This window comes from Trachypithecus francoisi, unplaced genomic scaffold (genome assembly GCF_009764315.1).
Source record: "Trachypithecus francoisi isolate TF-2019V2 unplaced genomic scaffold, Tfra_2.0 Lachesis_group0, whole genome shotgun sequence".
NCBI classification, from domain to species: Eukaryota; Metazoa; Chordata; class Mammalia; order Primates; family Cercopithecidae; genus Trachypithecus; species Trachypithecus francoisi.
Window position 1 is genome coordinate 13,631,435 of NW_022681453.1, and position 19,267 is coordinate 13,650,701.

The window sequence follows — 19,267 nt, forward strand, 5'->3', positions numbered from 1 at the left end:
AGGCCAAGGTGGGCAGATCACCTGAGGTCAGGGGTTCAAGACCAGCCTGGCCAACATGGTGAAACTCCATCTCTACTAAAAATACAAAAATTAGCTGGGCATGGTGGCGGACACCTGTAATCCCAGCTACTTGGGAGGCTGAGGCAGGAGAATCACTTGAACCTGGGAGGCGGAGGTTGCAGGGAGCCAAGATTACACCATTGCACTCCAGCCTGGGCAACAAGAGTGAAACTCTGTCTTAAAAAAAAAAAAAAAAAGAATCTTAAGGGCAATATGAAGAGTGTTAACTCTGCTTTGACTTAGGGAAATAAGATAATGACATTTTATCCCAGTTTACTCAACTCTTAAGTTTCAATATCGTTTAATACACCTACAACAAATTTAAATAAATGTCAGCTCTGAGTCATTTCAAATTCAAAACCAAAATGGGCTTAATTGAAAAAAAGAAAGGCTCAAAAACATTTTTACAATGTTAAAGAGCCAGTTGAAATGGCATGAGAGAGGCAAGTCCTTCAGCACGTTAGGGGCCTTTCCTCTAGTGGGCCCACAAACTACGTGCTTTGGTGGGATGTGACGTTGCAAAATAATGGTGTTCACAGTGATACAGGTATACCTTTCTATAACATTTTATAGCATTTTTTTCTGATTACAGAAGCAAGATATGCATATGTTATTAGGATATCTAGATAAAACAAAACACAAAAATTGAAAAAAATTTAACACCTAATACCACTACCCTAAAATAACTTCTAGATCATTTCCTTCCTGTCTGTTTTAGTTGCATGCATTTTTCCATATCTGCAGTGTTCGTTACATCAGCACTTTTTGGGCTAAGCAGGGATAGGAGTTATACCATGAATATGTTAAAAGAAAATATCCTGGGCTGACCCTAGAGTTTCTGATTCAGTAGGTGGGGGTGGGAGCCAAGAATATACTACGAATAAGCTCCCAGAGGATGCTGATGTTGCTGGTCTATGGACTGCACATTGAGTAGCAAAGCTCTAAAACAGAAGCCCATGGATAATCTTTAGAGGGTCCACACACTCTTAGAATCTGCCTGCAAAAATGCGTGATTGTGTGTATACATACACGAATGTCTTTTTGGGAAGACTCTATAGCTTTCACTAAACTCCCAAAGGGGTATGTAACTGTCCCAAAGTTAAGATCCTTGCCATACAGTAACCTTCTGACCTACCTTACAATGACCTAAATCTCTAAAGGATGTTTTTGATTCTCAAAGCCATCATAAGGGGCAACCTTGCAGTTCCCCAAAGGATCACACTTGGAGGACTGAGCTTGCGCTGGGGACTCCTCTGACCTTCAATCTAACCACAAGGGCTTACTGGTCCCTTGGGCTTTCTGAACCATATCTTGAATGCTGATGAGTCACCCAAGAGGGAGAAAAGAGATACCAGTGCAAAAATCAACACATTACAGGCATCACTTACTTGCAGGAGATATTCAAGTTTATAAGAAAATTTATGCAAGCTGGTGCTGTCATCCGTGATGGGTTCCCCTGCTTCCTGAAATTCTTTGCTTAGTTCTGTCACAGCATCTTTAAGACAACAAATAGGAACATGTAACCAGATAGTGACTAAACTCAGAGAGAGAAGCAGGAATAACCCAGGAAGCATGAGGAGCATGTGGTCAGTGATACAAAGCACCTCTGAAACATAAAAGGGTATATAAGTATCCATGAGATATGACTCCAAGTCAGGGAGTGTTGAAATGTCCTGAGAGCCCACAGATATCTTACAATGCTTGTTGACTGGGCACATTTCTTGTTTACCATTGTCTGTCCACCACCCAGGGCTAGTAATTTGCATATAGTAACTGGACAACAAATGTTTGCTGTGTGGATTAATCATTCAGTCCCTGAATACTGACTTCCAGAAAGCTTTATGTTTATTCTAGCCATATTTCAGGTTCTTCACTATAACCCTACTGCTCATTATAGGTAAGTGCAGGATCAGAATACCCAGTGTGTAAAAATAATAGTAATGATAATCACAATTCCAACAATGACAACTGCACCTGCTTCTGTTAACTGAGTGTCCTTGAGGGGCTAGGCCTTTACATGTATTTTTCTCATTTAATACGGCATTGAGAGGCAGGGATTGCCTTATTTTGATGAATCTAAGATGCCATTAATTATAAGATACATCCCAGTTCCAGAGCTGTTAAAATGTCAAAAAAAAAAAAAAAATTAAGTACAGTTTAGAATCTATGAAGTCTGCTATGATTATCCCCATTTTGCAGATGAGGAGTGTACAGAGAAATCAGAGCACTTGGCCAAAGAACACGGGTAGCAAACAGCAGAGCTGGAATAAGATCCCTGGTTTTCTCAAGAGCTTCCTAACTCCAGAGCCCACCTCTTAACTTCTAAGAGAATTTACCTCCCTGTGCAGAAAAGAGGAAAACCCACCTTTGACTCTCACTTACTGCCTCTGCTGTGGGACAGAGGGACTATCGAGACACTGGATTTGGTTTAGATCCCGGAAAACATTTCCCCAGTTGAAATGGTTGGGATGTGCTTGACAAAACAATCTGCTTCTCTGGCAATTCTTAAATTTCTAACCCCTGCTCCCGAGAACCATGGTTTGAAGCAGACCTGTCCAGGACTGAAGCCAAGCCTAAGATGGCTGAAAATGTAGTCAACACTGACCCCTCAGGCAAAGATTAGCAAATGGTGGAGACAGGTCCTTGGGACTGATGTTTACAAGTGACAATTGTCCAGCTGTACCTTCCTAGAAGTGTCTGCAATGGCTGGCACTGACAGCCAGTGAGCCAAGGGCCTGGGAGAGACATAGAGCCTTCCTCCTCAGGTCAGGTAAACACTCGCAGCCTGATCTGGGAACTCCTGAAACTTTGAAGGAGGAGACTCTGGACATGAAATATGAAATGTTCAGCTCTAATCTCTGATACTCTAAATAATATTAGCTTTACAGGAATTACTATCTGATTCTTTGAATAATCTTGAGAAGTGGGTGTTATCATCACACCCAGCTGGCACATGAAGGAAGCAACTGTGTGTTGGAAAGGTGAAGGGAATTGTCCAACATTTTCCAGAGTTAAAAGAGAAGCCAGAAGCTGAGCACACCCCTGCCTGACTCCAAAGTCCTTGAAACTGCTGTCACCAAGAGGGTAAGTGGGCTGCCCTGCAGAGGAGTGAAGGCTGTGTACCACACAAAGACGCCTCAGTTAAGGACACTCCACTCTCATGGTAGATGCGGTAGATTTGTAAGCTTATTAAGACATTTACCAACAGATCAAAGTGGAGAGTACGGAGAAAGTGGCATCTTTCAAGAATTCCCACCAAAGTGCTCTGTGGCCTATGTAAAGCATGTTGAAACCAACCCAGGATATTGCGGGTGGCCAGACTCAGCTGGTACATGGGACAGGCAATGTTCTAGATCAGAAGCTTTACCTGAGGTCCCCTATTTCACCCTCTTCCCTCCCAATAAGGACCTCTAGGTCTCAAAGTTATCCTCAAGAACCAGATATTGAAACACAGAAAAGACTGCCTACTTTATGGAGAGATCTCTTAAAGCTACTGGCAAACTCAGATTTGCAGAGACTGGCATTTTACTTTCTCTGTCTCTCTGCGTAGATTTAAAAAAGCATCTAATGTCTTAGCTGACAGTAGACTACAGTGGTTAGGAGCATAGACTGGTGCCAGGCTGTTGGTATAGAAAGTGCCTGGTGCACACAAAATGCCATGTAATTCTTAGCTATCAGAGGCACAAAGCACAGTAGACACAAGATTAAAAACTTGAGAAAGTGTTTTTCATCTTGTTGACTTTAGAACTTCAGAATGAGAACTGCATTGTGGCTGGGCTAGGCCAATGGCTCCTGGTATGGGAGATAACTGCTGGTGGTGTCCAAGCGGTTAGGAGCCTGGGCTTTTAGTCTGTCAAGAAAGTGTCACAGCAGACTCTGCAGGCATGGAGGAAGTGGTCAGCTTCAGACTGTGTAGTATCAAGTGTCCTGGAGCTCCACATTGCTTAAAGATCAGCACTGGTGATGAGTGGGGATGGAAAACATAAAAATTCTGACCCCTGGGACAGCATCTGAAAGACTGAAACTTGGAATTTGCAGCCAAAAAGAAAATAGTCCGTTTCTCCTGAGTCTATGAAGCTTTATCTGCACCTTCCTCTGCCTTGCTTTTCTCCAGTGAGATAAGGGATACAAGTCACAGCCTCTCTCAGTGGATAATGCTGAGCTCAGGGAAGTCTGGGAGGCAGCAGGCCTGGACCTACAGTGCATCCCAGGCAATGGGCCGTCCGCCAGCCAGGACCCAGTGGGGCAGCAAAACAAGACAGGTGGGTCTCTGTCCTTCCTGCTCAGTAGGAGAAAGAACATTCTTTCCCAAAGGAGCCAACTTCATCAGAGCTCAGAAGTTTGGGATTTAGCCAAAGACTTAACAGGCAGCTTGAAAACACACATATGTGCACTAATGGAAATCAGACCCAGTCCTGGAGCGGGGTGTATGATTTTGTTTACAAACTGGCTTTACAGTCCTCTGAAAGAAAACCAGGCAAACTTTCCAAGCCTTACACAAGGTGGATATTTGAGCCCCAAATATTTCAATGTGATGTGACCTGAGGACTCCAATTACTCGTGGTGTGAACAAAAATGAAAGGGTTGAATTTCAACTGGCAACAGCAAAAAGCCCTGCCACAAGTCCCTCAAAACCAAACTCAGTCTGCCCAGCAACCTAGCATACCTTGCAAGTCTCGGATGATTCTCTGGAGCTGACTCTCTGCATTGGTGGAGGCCATGGTGAGTTTGCCTTTCTTGTCTGTGTGTCTCCTGCTCGGGTCCGGAGGAAGGCTCAGAACTTCGGCCCTCTGTGGCTGTCTGCTTAGCAGTGGTCAGACTCCATGGTGGCACCTGCACAGAGGAAGAGAAGGCCATGGAGGAAGCAGACACAGACACAATTTAACGACAATATTAGAGAACTCTGCTCTGGGCAGAAAGGTCCCCCTATCTCGGTGTATTCCCTCAAGAGGAGGGCTTGACCTTTCTGTGTGGGCCTTGCTCTGTGGGCACTCTCTGGTTTGTTTCTGACACACTTATATTCAGACACAGTGACCTGATTTGGGGCTTAACAAGAAATTAGATCAATCATATTGCAGCCTATTCCTTCTGAGCTCACTGTCCATTCACCGTAGATAGGACCGCCTTACTTTCCTTTAAAAAGCCACCCAGTGGCTCTCTCCATCCCCTCATACCAAAGGCTACATGGAACCAGTGCAGCCCAGCTTCAGATAGCTCTGCTAAGCCTAAGGATCCCCATCTCCCCCACACATTCTCTAGCCTTTCTTTCTCTGAAGAACGGTCAGTCTCTAGCTAGTCTGTGCTAGTGGGGGAGAGGATAAGGACACATACCCTCAGAACTTCTGAACCAAGGAAAGCTGGGCTTGCCTGGCAGGGTCCCCTTCGTTGGGAGGCTTGCAGCCTCCAGCTGCCCAGAGTCCAACTCAGCCTGGGTGTGCAGATGCTGCCTGGCCTTCTCTCCAGAGGCCTGCACAGCCCCTGTACCAGGCAATGGATGTGTCTCTATTTTTAAGTTTGGTTCCAGTCCTCTCCCAGCTAGTGAGTCCTGAGTTATCAGCCCTACTTGGGCAGCTGTTGAAGTGATTTAACCGTAGGGCTGAAGGCCAACAGAAGTTAAAGAGATGTGAGCACACTGGAAAGAGGTCTGGACATGCATCTGGAGATTCCTACGTCCTTTAAGAACCTCTCATTCTTCCCTCAGATATCCAGTGCAAAGTTGTAATGTTTGCTGGCAAAGTAGATAGCAAGACTAGAGTTGGCTGTGGCAGCAGCCAACACTAAATGAGGGTCTATTGCGTGCAGGGCTCTGTTACGGGCTTTACACACAAGATCACTTTTAATTCTCACAATCACCCTGGTGGCGCAGATAACATCATCCCTGTTTACAAAGGAGAAAATGATGCTCAGAGGAGTCACGTAACTTGTTTAAGGCCATGGGCCAGTGAGGCGAGGAATCACAGGTTTGAACTCTGGTCAGTCTGGTTTTTCCAATAAGTCCTACTGACTTTTTAAGACTGAGCCATTGTCACTACAGCAAATGACCAACCACTTCCACCGGCTCGAGGTACCACCATGAACTCCAGTGTCTCCCAAGCAGTGTGAATACTGAGTGTTCTAACACATGCCACCTCTCACTCTCCCACTGCCACCTTGCCCTCATGGCTCCAGGAGTCCAGGCAAGCAGATCCCGGCATGGAAATCACCCCAGCCACAAGTTCCTCCAAATATTTACATAAGGATTCCTGCCTCTGCCCGAGGAGAGAAGGGCCCTATCACAGGGTGGAGATAACTGGAGCCTATTTTTAACTAACTAGCCAATGTAGCTATGACTCAGTGCAAACAAGGCCCAAAGAGGACTTCTCTGGCTTAGGAGGAAGGAAACAGACATATGCCTGTACCACAGTCCCAGGAATTCATGAGCCCCAGAGAGAAGAGCTTCAGGGCAGCCACAGAGAACCCCCCAAACCTCCCAACAAGTGTTGGCACCTATCCATCAGGGACACCAAACTGAGGATGGGAGTGCTTTATGAGAAGCCTGCCTGCCCATCCCTGGGTGTCTCTCCAGGTCACCAGCTGAACACAGGGCCTGAGCAGGGATCAGCCGGCACCCTAGAGAGAGCCAGAGAGGATAAGGATCTCCACTATCAACACACAGCTGCCCCAGCACATTCCATCAAGTGCCTACTACGTGCAGGCTGGGGATACAGAGGCACACAAGACACAGTCCATCCCTGGAGGAGCCTGGCTACCCATGAAGGAGACAGATGGAAAAATATCACATATCCAGATACAGTGGAAGAGGCCCACATAGAGATATGGATAAAAAGGCATGGGTACTCAGTACTGAGAAGATATGAACTATGGGTAAACAAAACAACATGGAGGAATCTGAAATGCCCTGTGCTGAGTCAAAGAAGCCTCTCAAACCACTACAACTGTGCAATCCCATCTATATGCTATTCTGGCAAAGGCAAATCACTAGGAGAAAAATCACATCAGCAGCTGCCAGGGTCTAGGGGAGAAGGGAAGGTCTGGCTACAAAGGAGCACAGGAAAATATGGGGGGCAATTCTGTTGAGTGCCTTGATTACGGTGATGGTTACATGACTATATGTATTTGACAAGCATATACTTGTCACAACTCATATAACTGTAAATTATATCTCACAAAAAAGCAGCATTGTGATGAATTTGTGAAAAAAAATGCAATGGGATCTGAGAAAGGGAAAATTTAATTCAGTTTGGGGAAGGGAGAAGTGGTAGACACTCTGTGATGGCCAGGCCTAAAAAGTGAACAGGCGGTCACTGGAGAGAGCCAAGAAGGAAAGGAAAGGCACGCAAGAGTAAAGGCTGTTTCTCTATCTGCATTCCTCTTATTTGGCTGCTGCCAACACAGAGGAGCTTGCAGTCTCTGAGAGAAATAATCCTGGAGGAAGACGACTGGAGTGATACCCTGTGAGTCTTTAAATGCAGCCCACTGGGTCTGTGTGTACACTTCTGACCATGTCTGTGGAGAGGGCGGAGCTTGGGAAGGAGGTGATAGTAACAACAGATCCTGAGTAGCTCATCCAGGCTGCGTCCAGGACAATGAAGGAACCACACAACCAGCTGGATTTTCTGGAAACCAGCCCAAACTGGAGTCTGGCAAGAGGGAAACAATGTCTGCAAACCAAAACCAGTATCTTGGCATCAGGAGCCTGAACACAGATGGCAACACGCTCCTTTAAGACTTCTTGGTGCTTCGGTGACACTGCCCTTGTGTCAGCCCAAGGCAGGAGACCTTCCTGTCTGACCTTGGGAGTGTGCTCTTGGCTGGTGTCAAGTTCCCAAGTCCTGGGGTGAGCTGTTCCCAGCCACTGATTACACAAGCTGATTTTCCAAAGAGCCTGTGTCACCACCAGCGTAATGAGCCCTAACAAACTGCCTGCCAGGCCTGTGGGGTGCGGTGGGCTTCCCCACTCTGGCTCTGGGTCATCACCTTACAGGGATTCAGGAAGTAAATCAGAGCTTCCATAGAGAACATGGTCACCATGGGGATGCTATTTTCATGAACTCAGCATGTTGTCCTGCTAGATCCTCCATCTCGGTCTGAGGTCATTACTAACCAACAAAAGGCACAGAATGGGCACAATCTCTCTCCAAACATGGCCAACTTCCTTGTATCTCTAGATAAGCTTGCCCTTTCATTGAGGGAATCACAGACTCCTGGCATGAACCAGCCTGATCCTGACATCTACAACCCATTAGCAAATGGCTCTCCTAACTCAGGAGACACTCAAAGCTCTGTACACACTACCATGGCTGCCTCAGCACTGGGGTAAGGACTCCAGGACTCACATACTTCACAGGGCCCCCAGTGTGCCAATCACCTCATAAACCCACAGTCCTCGTTGCACAACACGTAAAAACCTTCATTGCTGTCTCTGACAGGCTCTTTCAAGTATCAGAGAAATGAGTTTTATAAAATCTTTGGAAGCATTGAATTTCCTTGCCAACAACTCAAAATTATGTTTAAGACTATCCAAAATGTCTGAAAACATCCAATGTTCTGATAAAGAGGAAAAGGGACTCAATGCATTTTTTAAAATTCTTATTTTTCACTTGGTACTAGTGTATGAGTTCCTAACTAAAGTGACCTAGATATCATGTTAGAGGTAAAGGACCTTCTCTGACCTCCAAGTGTTTCCTATACCTGCCCAGATGCCCTAAATGCCTTAAACAATAGCAACAGCAATTTAGTCAACTTAAGATACAAAGATGCTGACTGACTCATGTAAACATATTTACGCTACGATGCAAGTGACTAATACTCATAATATTGCCCAGAAACTGGCTCAGACAGCAGCAATAATAGCATCCGAGTAGCCATACAAGGAAAGAAGAATCATCAGGGGAGGAGGAGGTTGGAGGTGTGGAAGTCAACCTTTCTCCGCCTTTAAAATTTTGCTTCCAACGCAATAGCTAAGGGCTGACCCAGAGGGGGCACCTTACAGTTAGATTCCACCCCCAGTCCCAAAGAAGGAGGAGCCTACCAGTTGTAAAGTCTCCCCTGTCCAAGAAAGAATGTTAAGGACAAGGATGGTTAAAAAGGCAGAAAAGCCTTTCTGGAAGAGTCCAATGCCTAGGCCTGGTTCAGCACACCCAACGGCATCTATCTAGTTACCACCTACAGAAAGGGAGGCACTTGGCTGGTACCTGCAACTTCGAAGACCTGGAGGTCCTGCTGGAACAGGGGCTGGAACAATCAGCGGGCAGGCAGACTCTCCTTCCCAGAGCTTCAAGAGGGTAGCTAGGAGAGTGCTCCGGAGTTTGCCAGAGGGCAGCTCAGAGGCAGGCATTTCAGCACACGTGAACAAAGACTTATTAGGTGACCCAACCCCTTGGACCTATGATTAAAGTGTTAACCCACTGCATGCCTGGGTCATCTTTCCCAAACACTCCTTCTTGCCTGTCATCTTCTCTTTTTCTTAAAGGGAATGAGAACTTGAGGTTTTGCCATGGCTTCTTGAACCTTCTCTTGGTCCCCTCCCTTCCACCAACAATAGCAGGTTCCTTGGTTGCTCTCCCAGAACACATACAAAATGGCCAATATTCCAGTCCATGGACCCCAGAGAGCAGGGCTGAGAGGGTTCTGAGGGGTTGCTTTTGGATCTGGGGGAAGTCAAGTCTTTTTTTAGTGAGGTAGGCAGTTGCTCAAGGGAGGAGCCACACCTCTGTACTTGAAGCTGTGGGGCTGAGAAAATATCCAAGAGGTGACAATGACAGGCATGAGAATGTGGACAGTCTCTGGAACAACTGCATCAATAATTGAGAACTCAAGTGGTACATCTACTCCTGCCTCAAAGAATACAGGCCCAACCTAGGTGGGGAAAAACTACAGATCTCCAAAATTATATGCTCTGGGACCTCTCCTGACCCAGGTGTCAAGGGGGTCAATCCAGCCAGTTATGAGCTAAGAACTGAATCTGATAGAATATGACATAGCCACAAAACACGGCCTTGAGGAAGCAGCAGGTAACTTCTGTGTGCTAACAAACCGCCAGCCAGGTAAAAGGTATTTTTTGGCAGCACGTTGAAGAGGCAACTCTGAACCAGGAGCCGGGGCTACAGCTGTGAAAAGGGGCGGTGGGTGGAGCTCTGACCTTTAAGGAACTCAGGCTCAGCGGGAGAAATAGATAACATATACCCCAATAAACTTACAAACAAGTAAGAAGGAGCACTAGAGGCCTGGTAAGTGCTTTCATGAGAACAAGTGAACATACAAGGTACCTCATTGTACTCTGCTCATGATTCTCAGCCCTCACTGCAGAGTCTCACGTTATGCTTCTGTGGCTTCTGGGGACGTTTGGTAATTTTTTGTTGAATCTCTGTTCTTTCTACTTGTCCGTAAACTTCATTGCTGTTCATGATTTCCCCTAGCACAGTTCTGGCACATGGAGAGCCCTCAATAAATTACTGCTGAATGAATGAATGAATGAATGAGACAAAACAAAACACATAGATCCTTGCTCCACCAACCAAACTAAACTTTGAGGCATAGAAATGTACTAAGATGTAAATACTACTAATCTTTCAATGGTGGCAACATGAGCACTTTTTTTTTTTTTGAGACGGAGTCTTGCTCTGTCACCAGGCTGGAGTGCATTGATGCAATCTCAGCTCACTGCAACCTCCACCTCCCAGGTTCAAGTGATTCCCCTGGCTTAGCCTCCTGAGTAGCTGGGACTACAGGCGCATGCCACCATGCCTGGCTTTTCTTTTTTTTTTTGTATTTTAGTAGAGACGGAGTTTCACTATGTTGGCCAGGATGGTCTCAATCTCCTGACCTCAGGTGATCCACCCGCCTCGGCCTCCCAAAGTGCTGGGATTACAGGCATGAGCCACTGCGCTCGGCCGTCATGAGCACATTTTTAAAAAAATTCTATTTCTCTGATTTTTCAATTTTCCTTATTGAGCATAAACTATTTGTATGTTGACTAAAATAACTCACTTAAAACACCATGTAGAAATTGTGAACATTGGCCGGGCGCGGTGGCTCAAGCCTGTAATCCCAGCACTTTGGGAGGCCGAGACGGGTGGATCACGAGGTCAGGAGATCGAGACCATCCTGGCTAACACGGTGAAACCCCGTCTCTACTAAAAAAAATACAAAAAACTAGCTGGGCGAGGTGGCGGGCGCCTGTAGTCCCAGCTACTCGGGAGGCTGAGGCAGGAGAATGGCGTAAACCCGGGGGCGGAGCTTGCAGTGAGCTGATATCCGGCCACTGCACTCCAGCCTGGGCGGCAGAGCAAGACTCCGTCTCAAAAAAAAAAAAAAAAAAAAAAAAAGAAATTGTGAACATTATGTTTTAATTACTATAAAAATATTGTGAGCTATTATTTCCAGAGTGAATAGAATAATATAATTCAGGGATAGATGAAGTGTGTCTACTCCACACTGCCTACCTAGCGTCTCTTTATAAACAGACCTCTGGTGTCCTGAAAGCTCAAGTGGCTGCTGTCAGACATGGGTACAAATCTCTTAACTCAGCCTGTGAGGCCCTTTACAGATGGTCTGCCTGACCTCGATAGGGATAGGCCCATCCTCTCTCTTGTCCCTCCTCCTTCCCTCCCTCCCCCCAACCTATGTTCGGGCCTCCCTGCGCTGCCCTTCTGTGGCTGGGCCCTGCCTCTGGGGTTTGGATGCTCTGCTCCCTCTGCCAAGGCCATGCCCTGCCCAGCTCATGCTCCCTACACCTTCCTCTGGCCAGCTGCTCCAGACTCTCTGGGTTTGGTGTGGACAGGAGGAAGTGTGAACCACAGTTCGGTTCCTGAGGAAGCCTTACCCACAGCCTCCTTCACCCCATCCTGGAAAATGGAAAGCACCGCCACCCTCACAAACAACCCTGCTAACCCAAACCTCCTGTCAGGGGGTGAATTGTGCACCCCACCCCGCCGTATTCCGATGTTGAAGCCCTAACCCTCACACCTCAGAATGTGACTGCATTTGAAGACAGGGCCTTTAAAGAGGTAATGAAGATTAAATGAGGCCATGAGAGTGGGCCGGAATCCAATCGGACTGGTGAGTTTATAAGGGGAATTCTGGACACACACAAGAGATACCAGGGATGCACGAGCACAGAGGAAAGGCCATGTGAGGGCACGGCAAGAAGGCGGCCGTCTGAGAGCCAAGGAGAGAGGCCTCAGGAGAAGCCAAACCTGCCAATGGCTTGATCTGGGACTTCCAGCCTCCAGAACTGTGAGAAAGTATATTTCTGTTGCTTAAGCCACTCAGTCTGTGGTGTTTTGTTATGGCAGCCCTACCACAAATACACCTCTCAAGGCCCTTGTCTCTCCATTCCTGAAAGTGTGCATCTGACACCATCAACAAGGCAACCTGGGGCGGGGAGGTGCTGGTGGGCCTGGGTTCTGTTACACTTCTCGGGGAGAAGCATGACAACAGCAGTGCCAGCCCGGGTGCGGAGGGCAGGGAGTGGGGCCATGCCACAGATGGGAGGGGCAAGCAGGAACCAGGATGGCTCTAAAGCTGGAGTTGGAGCAATGAGCAAGAGATTTTCTCCTCTCTTATCAGTGGTAGCCAAGTTTTGTCAAATTGGACCCTACTTAGATTTTGGAATCAGACTAGTTACATGAACTTTCCATTATGTATTATGCAACAAATAATGCAACAAAGATCATGCCATGGTTGGGTGAGACCCAAGGTATATTTAGCTTACTCAATTATTTTTAGGCACTCTATCCGTCCTAGGGAAGTCATTTGACCTCTTCCTACCTTTCTTTTTTCGGATGCAATGTTGAGAGGTAAACTTCCTTCATGTGAATTAATTAAGAATCGCTACCCTTGAAGGAGGTGGGAAAGGGGGGGTAACAGACATTCTCAGTGGCCAAGGCTTCTAAGTGTCCCCTCCCTGCTCCTGACCAAGTCTACAGATACCCTGGAAAAAGCATCTGGGGCTGCAGAGTCAACTTCAGGAAATTCCTTCCAGCTCCATTTTAAACCACTGTTTCTGGTTCAGTTGTCCAGCCCTATCCTGGACTTCACATAGGGATTCTTCTCTTGGCCTTGGCCCCTGCATGCTAATGGTTTTCTTGGAATGCTTTTTTTGGTACAAGATTTTCTTTTGTATGCTAAGGACTTCCCCTAACTCGGTTTCCTGGGACTGGCCTAGGGTACAGCACTCTAGATTGCTGAGGTCGTTGGCCAGATCAGCCTTGGGTCCCAGCCACAGGGCCACAATATTATACCCAAACCACAGATTCTCCTTAAGTCTTTCATCAGAATCACACTGATGTACACATCCTCCAAATGACATCCGGCCTAATGGGAAACAGGTCCTTGGTGCCTTTCAAATGCCACAGAGACCCAAGTGAACATGAAGGACCACTGGAGGTTAGTAAACCAACAGGCTGACTGGCTCCAATGTGAGAGAAAAGGGATAAAACTGCTCTTGCCCAACTGAGCACAGCTTCTGCCACCCTCCTCTTCTCAAAGCCATGGGGCCCATTTGCTCCGAGGCAATGGCTCTTATTATGGGGGTAGTACAGTTATTTCAGCCATTTTTAGTGATGTATCAATAAACAGCAAGAAGGTAAACAATATTTCCATAGGTAGACCCACAGAAACATTCCAATTCCCACCTATTGATTTATTTAATTGCTTGAATAGAGGCTCTTATACTAATAAAGAGTTCTTATTTTCTTGAAACTGGCATTGAGATCACAAACAAAATACTATTTATCTTTTTACTAAGACAAGAACATAGCAGTCATGACGTGAGCAGATGTTGCCCTGATCATGATGGACTCATCTGTGCTCACAAGTTGCCTCTCTAATCACAGGCACCAGTTAATGACCCTTACCTGCTGCCTAGGGCTGCTTGCAGTGAACGTGGCCCCTAACTCTGGGTGCCTACCAGTGGTTTCCACCATAAGACCACAGCTGGACAACACACTTCCTCTGCCTCATGTTTAAAGACATTCTAGTCTTGAGTCACCAAAGCTGTGTCTTTGGAATCTTCAGTAAACAAAAGTAACCTATCAGCTAAACTTCTCCCCTAAAGGGAAGCAGGGTGGGTTGGGGTGAGGGGGCTGTCTTTTCTTGCATACCTACTTCCTATGCTTGAGCCAGCAGCCCACAGCCTCGGTGATCAACATGGGTCAAAGCTACCAGCTGCTCTGATCTTGCTGTTATGGGTGATTCCTCTCATCACAAACATCTATGGGGGCCATCCCCCTCAAAAAGGACCAGGTTAAAAACTTGGCTCCTGAAATTATATTGCTGCTCCAAACCTAGCCCCAAGGGGCAAAGGTCATCCAAACAACAGCTAAAGGATCACTGCCTGAGACTGCTACCAATCTCTAAAGTAACTGCAAAAAAAAAAAAAAAATCCAAGTAAAATATTAAGAATTGAGTATATGGATATTCACCATACAATCCTTTCAGTGATTCTGTATGTTTATTTTTCTAATAAAATATTAAAAACAATTTAAAAAGTAAACGAAGTGCTACACAAAGATAGACACTTTGAACATAAACAGATAAACTCTATTTCCTAAAGTAAGAGCCTTTAGGAGAGATCCTATTAATCAGAGGAGGCTGAGATCCATCACTGTAACAATTAGCTCTTATTTCCAGGGTGATAATAACCACGGTGCACAACTAGTATGGGGCATTCAATGCTTTCAGAACAGTGGTTGTCACAGAAGGGAGGGTCAAGTAGAGCTCACTCAACAGGGGTCCACTTCAGAAGGTGGGAACTACAGAAAGCAGAAAACCTTGGCGTGATAGCTCCAGCTCCCCACCCCTCCCCTACACCAGCCCCCAACACCCTCCAGCCGCATTAGGCAGATGGCGGGGGAATTAAGCTTGCTGCCACAGCCCCACAAGTCCTGCAGGGGCGTACAGTGAGCAGATTAAGCCCTGGATCCTCTGTCCCCCAAAAGCCCCTGACCCATTTCTCTGTTGGGAAAGGAAACTGCTGTGGTAAGACAAGCGGAGGGGCTGAGAGGCTCTGGCCAACACACGCAGTTTCAACAAGTATTCTATATATATTTTTTTTTCTGGAGGGGACACCCAATGGGAACGGTGAAGAGTGACAGGGACATCAGAGAATACATGTGCTTTAACAGGGGGCCACGCGGTTAACGTGTCAACCACATGTGCTTTTCTTACAAAAAATAAAATTCCGCCATCCTCCCCGCTCCGCACCACACCCCGCCAGGTTTCAACAGCAAGGACTCCAGTCCAGTGAGTGCAGTGAGTGCAGTGCCGCCGCGCCAGAGACAACAGGTGTTTCGGGAAAAGATCTGGGGGCTATCTCCAGACCCTGCACAAGGGCACAAGGGGCAGTGGATAGTGAATAGGCCTTGGCCAAAGGATGGGCCGGGAAGAAAGAAGTATCCCCTCCTGGGAAGAGGGGAGAGATCCGCGCACCAGCGGAGCCTTGCAAAGTGAAGGTCTGGGCTGTCCCGGCCCCAGAGGGCCAGAAACTAAACTTCCTAAAGACCACGCAGGCAGGAACTCGGGGGCCTGCCCCATTCTGTGCTAAAGGATCCAGGCTTGTTCTGAGACGCCGCACGGTGGGCTCCTTTCCTTTGCGGCCCCTCGGCCGTCCGGGGTCTTGGAACTGGTGTTTGGGGTCTGTCTTTCTAACCGACCAACAGAGGCAGGCTGGGTGCCTGGGCCGGCTTCCACGGGCCCGAAGTGCTTCCCCGCCCGCTGGGCAAGGACTGGGGAGCTCGGGCAGGGTCTGAAGGAGACCTGGGATGGGCGGGGACTGTAAGGGCAGCAGGTGACAAGCCGCGTCCCGAGCGAAGCTCTTGGCTCCGGGATCGTGAGCGACCCAGGTGCCCCCAGAGTCCAGACGGTCTCCCGCGGCACTTACGCGCTCGTGGGTCCTCCGCGGGGCAGAACCGAAACTTTCTGGGGCCAAGCGGAAGAGGACGGGACCGCGGCGCCGACCGCCATGACACGCACACCCGGCGGCTGGCGGGGGCGGACTACAACTCCCGGCGTGCTCCCTGGGGCTGAGGCCTACAACTCCCATCAGACCCACCCGCGGCTCAGACTACAACTCCCGGCGACTCCGCAGGGCGGGAGTTAATTGCTCCCACCGCCCAGTCCCCGGAGCGCCCGTCCCACCCCGCGACCCAAGCTGCCCCGGGTTAACCCTTGCAATCCCAGAGGGCCACAAATCAAATGTCTGGCATCTTGACAACAAGGCTGTTCTTGTGTGGCTAAGGAGCACTCCAAATGTAGCTAGTTCGAGTTGAATTGTGCACGTCCTCTACGTGTGAAATACACCTACGTACCAAAGAGTTCGAAGAATGTTAACTAGCTCATAAATTTTTAGTGATTGCATGTTAAAATGATAATATTTTGATATATTGGGAAATAGGAAAACATGTATTGGTGGGCCGAATTTCCCATCTTTTAATCCCCCTTACTTCTTAATATCAGGGTCTTACCTAAAATTAGTGCTCAAAAACTACGTGTTTATGAACTACCACCCCTAACTTTGGCCCCAGCCTCAGCCCAACTTCTGTTTATAAGATGGGTGTTGCAAAGCACTCTGGAACTGAATACGATAGAACAAAATGCATTCAATCAATGTCTGTTATGTGGACAGTAGAAAAGAGGAATGCTAAACTGGAACTTTGGCCTGTAACTGACTGCATTCCTTAGCTGTGGTTGGCTATCCTTTACTGTCTGCCCTAGTTCTCATCATTTAAGCCAGAAACACCTCTCTCCCTCGTAGGACCTAGTTCGTGGTATCCAGTCAGTAACTGTGGTGGCCCAACACCCTTCTAAATTGAGGAAGCAGGGTGTTGTCTGGGTAGAATAATACAGAAAGAAAATCAATTTCTTAGTTGATTTTAGGATATGACATCTCATTAGCCATCTAATTTTATAAATTAGATGTAGCTAAAACAATGAGTTAGATGGATAGAGTTGTCAGTTTGGGGGTGGGGGTGGAAGGAGGTCCATGAGTACAAGTGATTTCCACTCTTGTTAACAGAAAGGAAAACAGAAAGAAAAAGAGAGTGAGAAGATGACAAAGAGAAAAGTAATCAATGTAGTGGTCTAAGAGAAATCATTGCTCCAACCACTGTCTCAACAGCTTCATGCAATATTAAGGATGAGAGAGATTTTAATGTTGGTCACCTGGTCCAATATCTTTGTTTGAAACTGTTGGGGGGCGGAAGGGGGAAAACCCTCCCTCAAACCGTGTTTTTCCTCTACTCTTACACAACAACAACAATCATGAACACAGGAGAATACTTTGGTGACCAGATGTGTATGGGGTTTTCCCCACACACTGAGCAGCGGACCACACCTGGGTGTCCTCCAGTTCAATTCTGACACTATCTACACCTGGAGTATCAGATCTCACAGGTGGAGGGCTCAGTCCCCAAGACTGCCTCCTCACCTTTAAACACCAGTTGTAAGTCTGGGCCTCCAGAACTTCTGAATGACTGACTTCAAGTTGGGTTCCCATGACACCCTCTTTGGGTTCAGCTAATTTGCTAGAATTGGAAGTTCACAGAACTCAGAGAAACACATTTACTGGTCTATTATAAAGGATACTGCAATGGATGCAGATAAAGAGATATGTAGATGAAGTGTGGGGGAAGGGGCGTGGGGCTTCCGTGACTTCCCTGGGTGCACCACGCTTCAGTAACCTCCACGTGTTCCGTGTTCAGCTATCCAGAAGCTCCCTGAATCCAGTCTTCTTGGGCTTTTATGGAAGCTTCGTGATGTCAGCATTGCTTCCCCCAGGGTATAGGGCAGGATCCTCTCTTGGGAGGGTCTTAAGACCTACAATCAAAAAGTCAGGGGTAGAGTCCTGCCGTAGAGCAGGTGAAAGGAGGGCAGAAGGCCAGAGAGACTCGGTTCCCTGAAGCCTAACATGCCTAACATAACAAAAGACTGTAACAAGGGCTATGGCAGTTATGAGCCAGGAACCATGGATGAAAACCAATATAAATAGATAGGTAGGTAGGTAGGTGGATAGATAGATAGATACCATAATACCACAGAAACTTAGACCCAAAAGCAGTTTGAAAAGACGAGGAAAGCAAACCTAGTATTTATTGAGGACCTATATGCCAGTCCCTAGCCCCCGCCCCCAAAAAACAAAAACAACAACAGAAACCCATACAGCATTATATTTAAAATTGCAGCCACTCTGCGACATAATTAATATTCATTATCCTACTTTGAAGATGAGGAGACCAAGCTCAGAGAGGTTAAATGACTGTCCTTGTCCACCCACCTAATAAGTGGTGGAGAGTGGTGGAGGCTGGGGTAGAGCTGGGGGCTCCTGAGGGGTCTTCCGTCACCCAGCACACTGTCAGATACAGGGAAGGTTAACAAAATCACTACTGTTCAGGTAGTTTAACATGGATTTCCTTTACAGATAGAGCTGAGTATTTCAAACTATAATCTTTCAAACAAACATACAAACAAATGCGGCATATTCTTGTGTTCTGATGTGAATACACATTAAGAGATCAGATTCAAAATCACCAAATCCCCACATCCTCTCCTTATAGCCTTAACAAGCAGCAGAAGAGGAGACTATTCCTCACTGGAAGCTGACCATACCCACAGCCCTGATGAGGGATGAGGCTCTTGGAGTGATTGTCAAGGGCTTTGTATGTTCTAGGTGCCATGTTATGTGTATTCCACACCTGGTTTAATTTTATCCTTATATCAGTCTTATGATACATAATTATCCCCATTAAGCAGATAAACAAACAGCCTTAGAGAAGTTAGCTAATTTGCCTAAAGCCCAAACCTTATAGTGGTAGAGACAAATTTTGAGCTCAGGTCTGTCCAATTAGAGTTTAAGCCTTTAACCACTGTGATGGCAGCTCCTTCCGTGGGGCAGCCATGTGCTCTGCCAAGGACCCTACCATTGTGGCCCCTGCTAGTCAGGCCAGAAGTGGATGCCAGCCATGCCAGTGGCCTGGGGTGGCAGCTCAAAAGAGTCAGCCTCCTCTTGATAGTCACTGGTCAATTAATCTCTCTGCTGGAAGATTCAAGTGTAAGACCCACAGAAGGAATCAGAAGTTGATTGCAGAATCAACAGCTCTCAGCTGGTTGAGCTATCTTCCCCTACAGAACACAGATTTTCAGTAATGACTCATAGACAATGCAGAAGGATGTGGACCTCAGGGCTCCGGAATTTGTTTTGAATTCTGAC

The 19,267-nt window shown here is 47.0% G+C and overlaps 1 protein-coding gene and 1 long non-coding RNA gene across 3 annotated transcripts in view; both read right to left on the reverse strand.

Moving 5' to 3' along the window:
- The window catches only part of FYCO1 (FYVE and coiled-coil domain autophagy adaptor 1), an 80,158-nt gene extending 64,086 nt beyond the window's left edge, over positions 1 to 16,072 (reverse strand). The window contains exons 1-3 of one of the 2 annotated variants that reach the window (XM_033204706.1): positions 15,944 to 16,072; positions 4,727 to 4,893; positions 1,449 to 1,555 (exon numbers count right to left, since the gene is read on the reverse strand). In XM_033204706.1, the coding sequence (XP_033060597.1) occupies positions 1,449 to 1,555; positions 4,727 to 4,781 (162 nt within the window). In that variant the 5' untranslated portion in view covers positions 4,782 to 4,893; positions 15,944 to 16,072. Of the gene's footprint in view, positions 1 to 1,448; positions 1,556 to 4,726; positions 4,894 to 5,391; positions 5,575 to 15,943 lie in introns of those variants that run through there. The other variant, XM_033204711.1, reaches the window with a different exon arrangement.
- Positions 16,073 to 17,793: 1,721 nt separating this feature from the next.
- On the reverse strand, positions 17,794 to 19,252 carry LOC117076346. Its single transcript, XR_004434340.1, has 3 exons — positions 18,978 to 19,252; positions 18,335 to 18,409; positions 17,794 to 17,877 (listed from the first exon to the last, which is right to left on the reverse strand). It is a non-coding gene; the product is annotated as an uncharacterized LOC117076346 (long non-coding RNA).
- Positions 19,253 to 19,267: the final 15 nt, after the last annotated feature.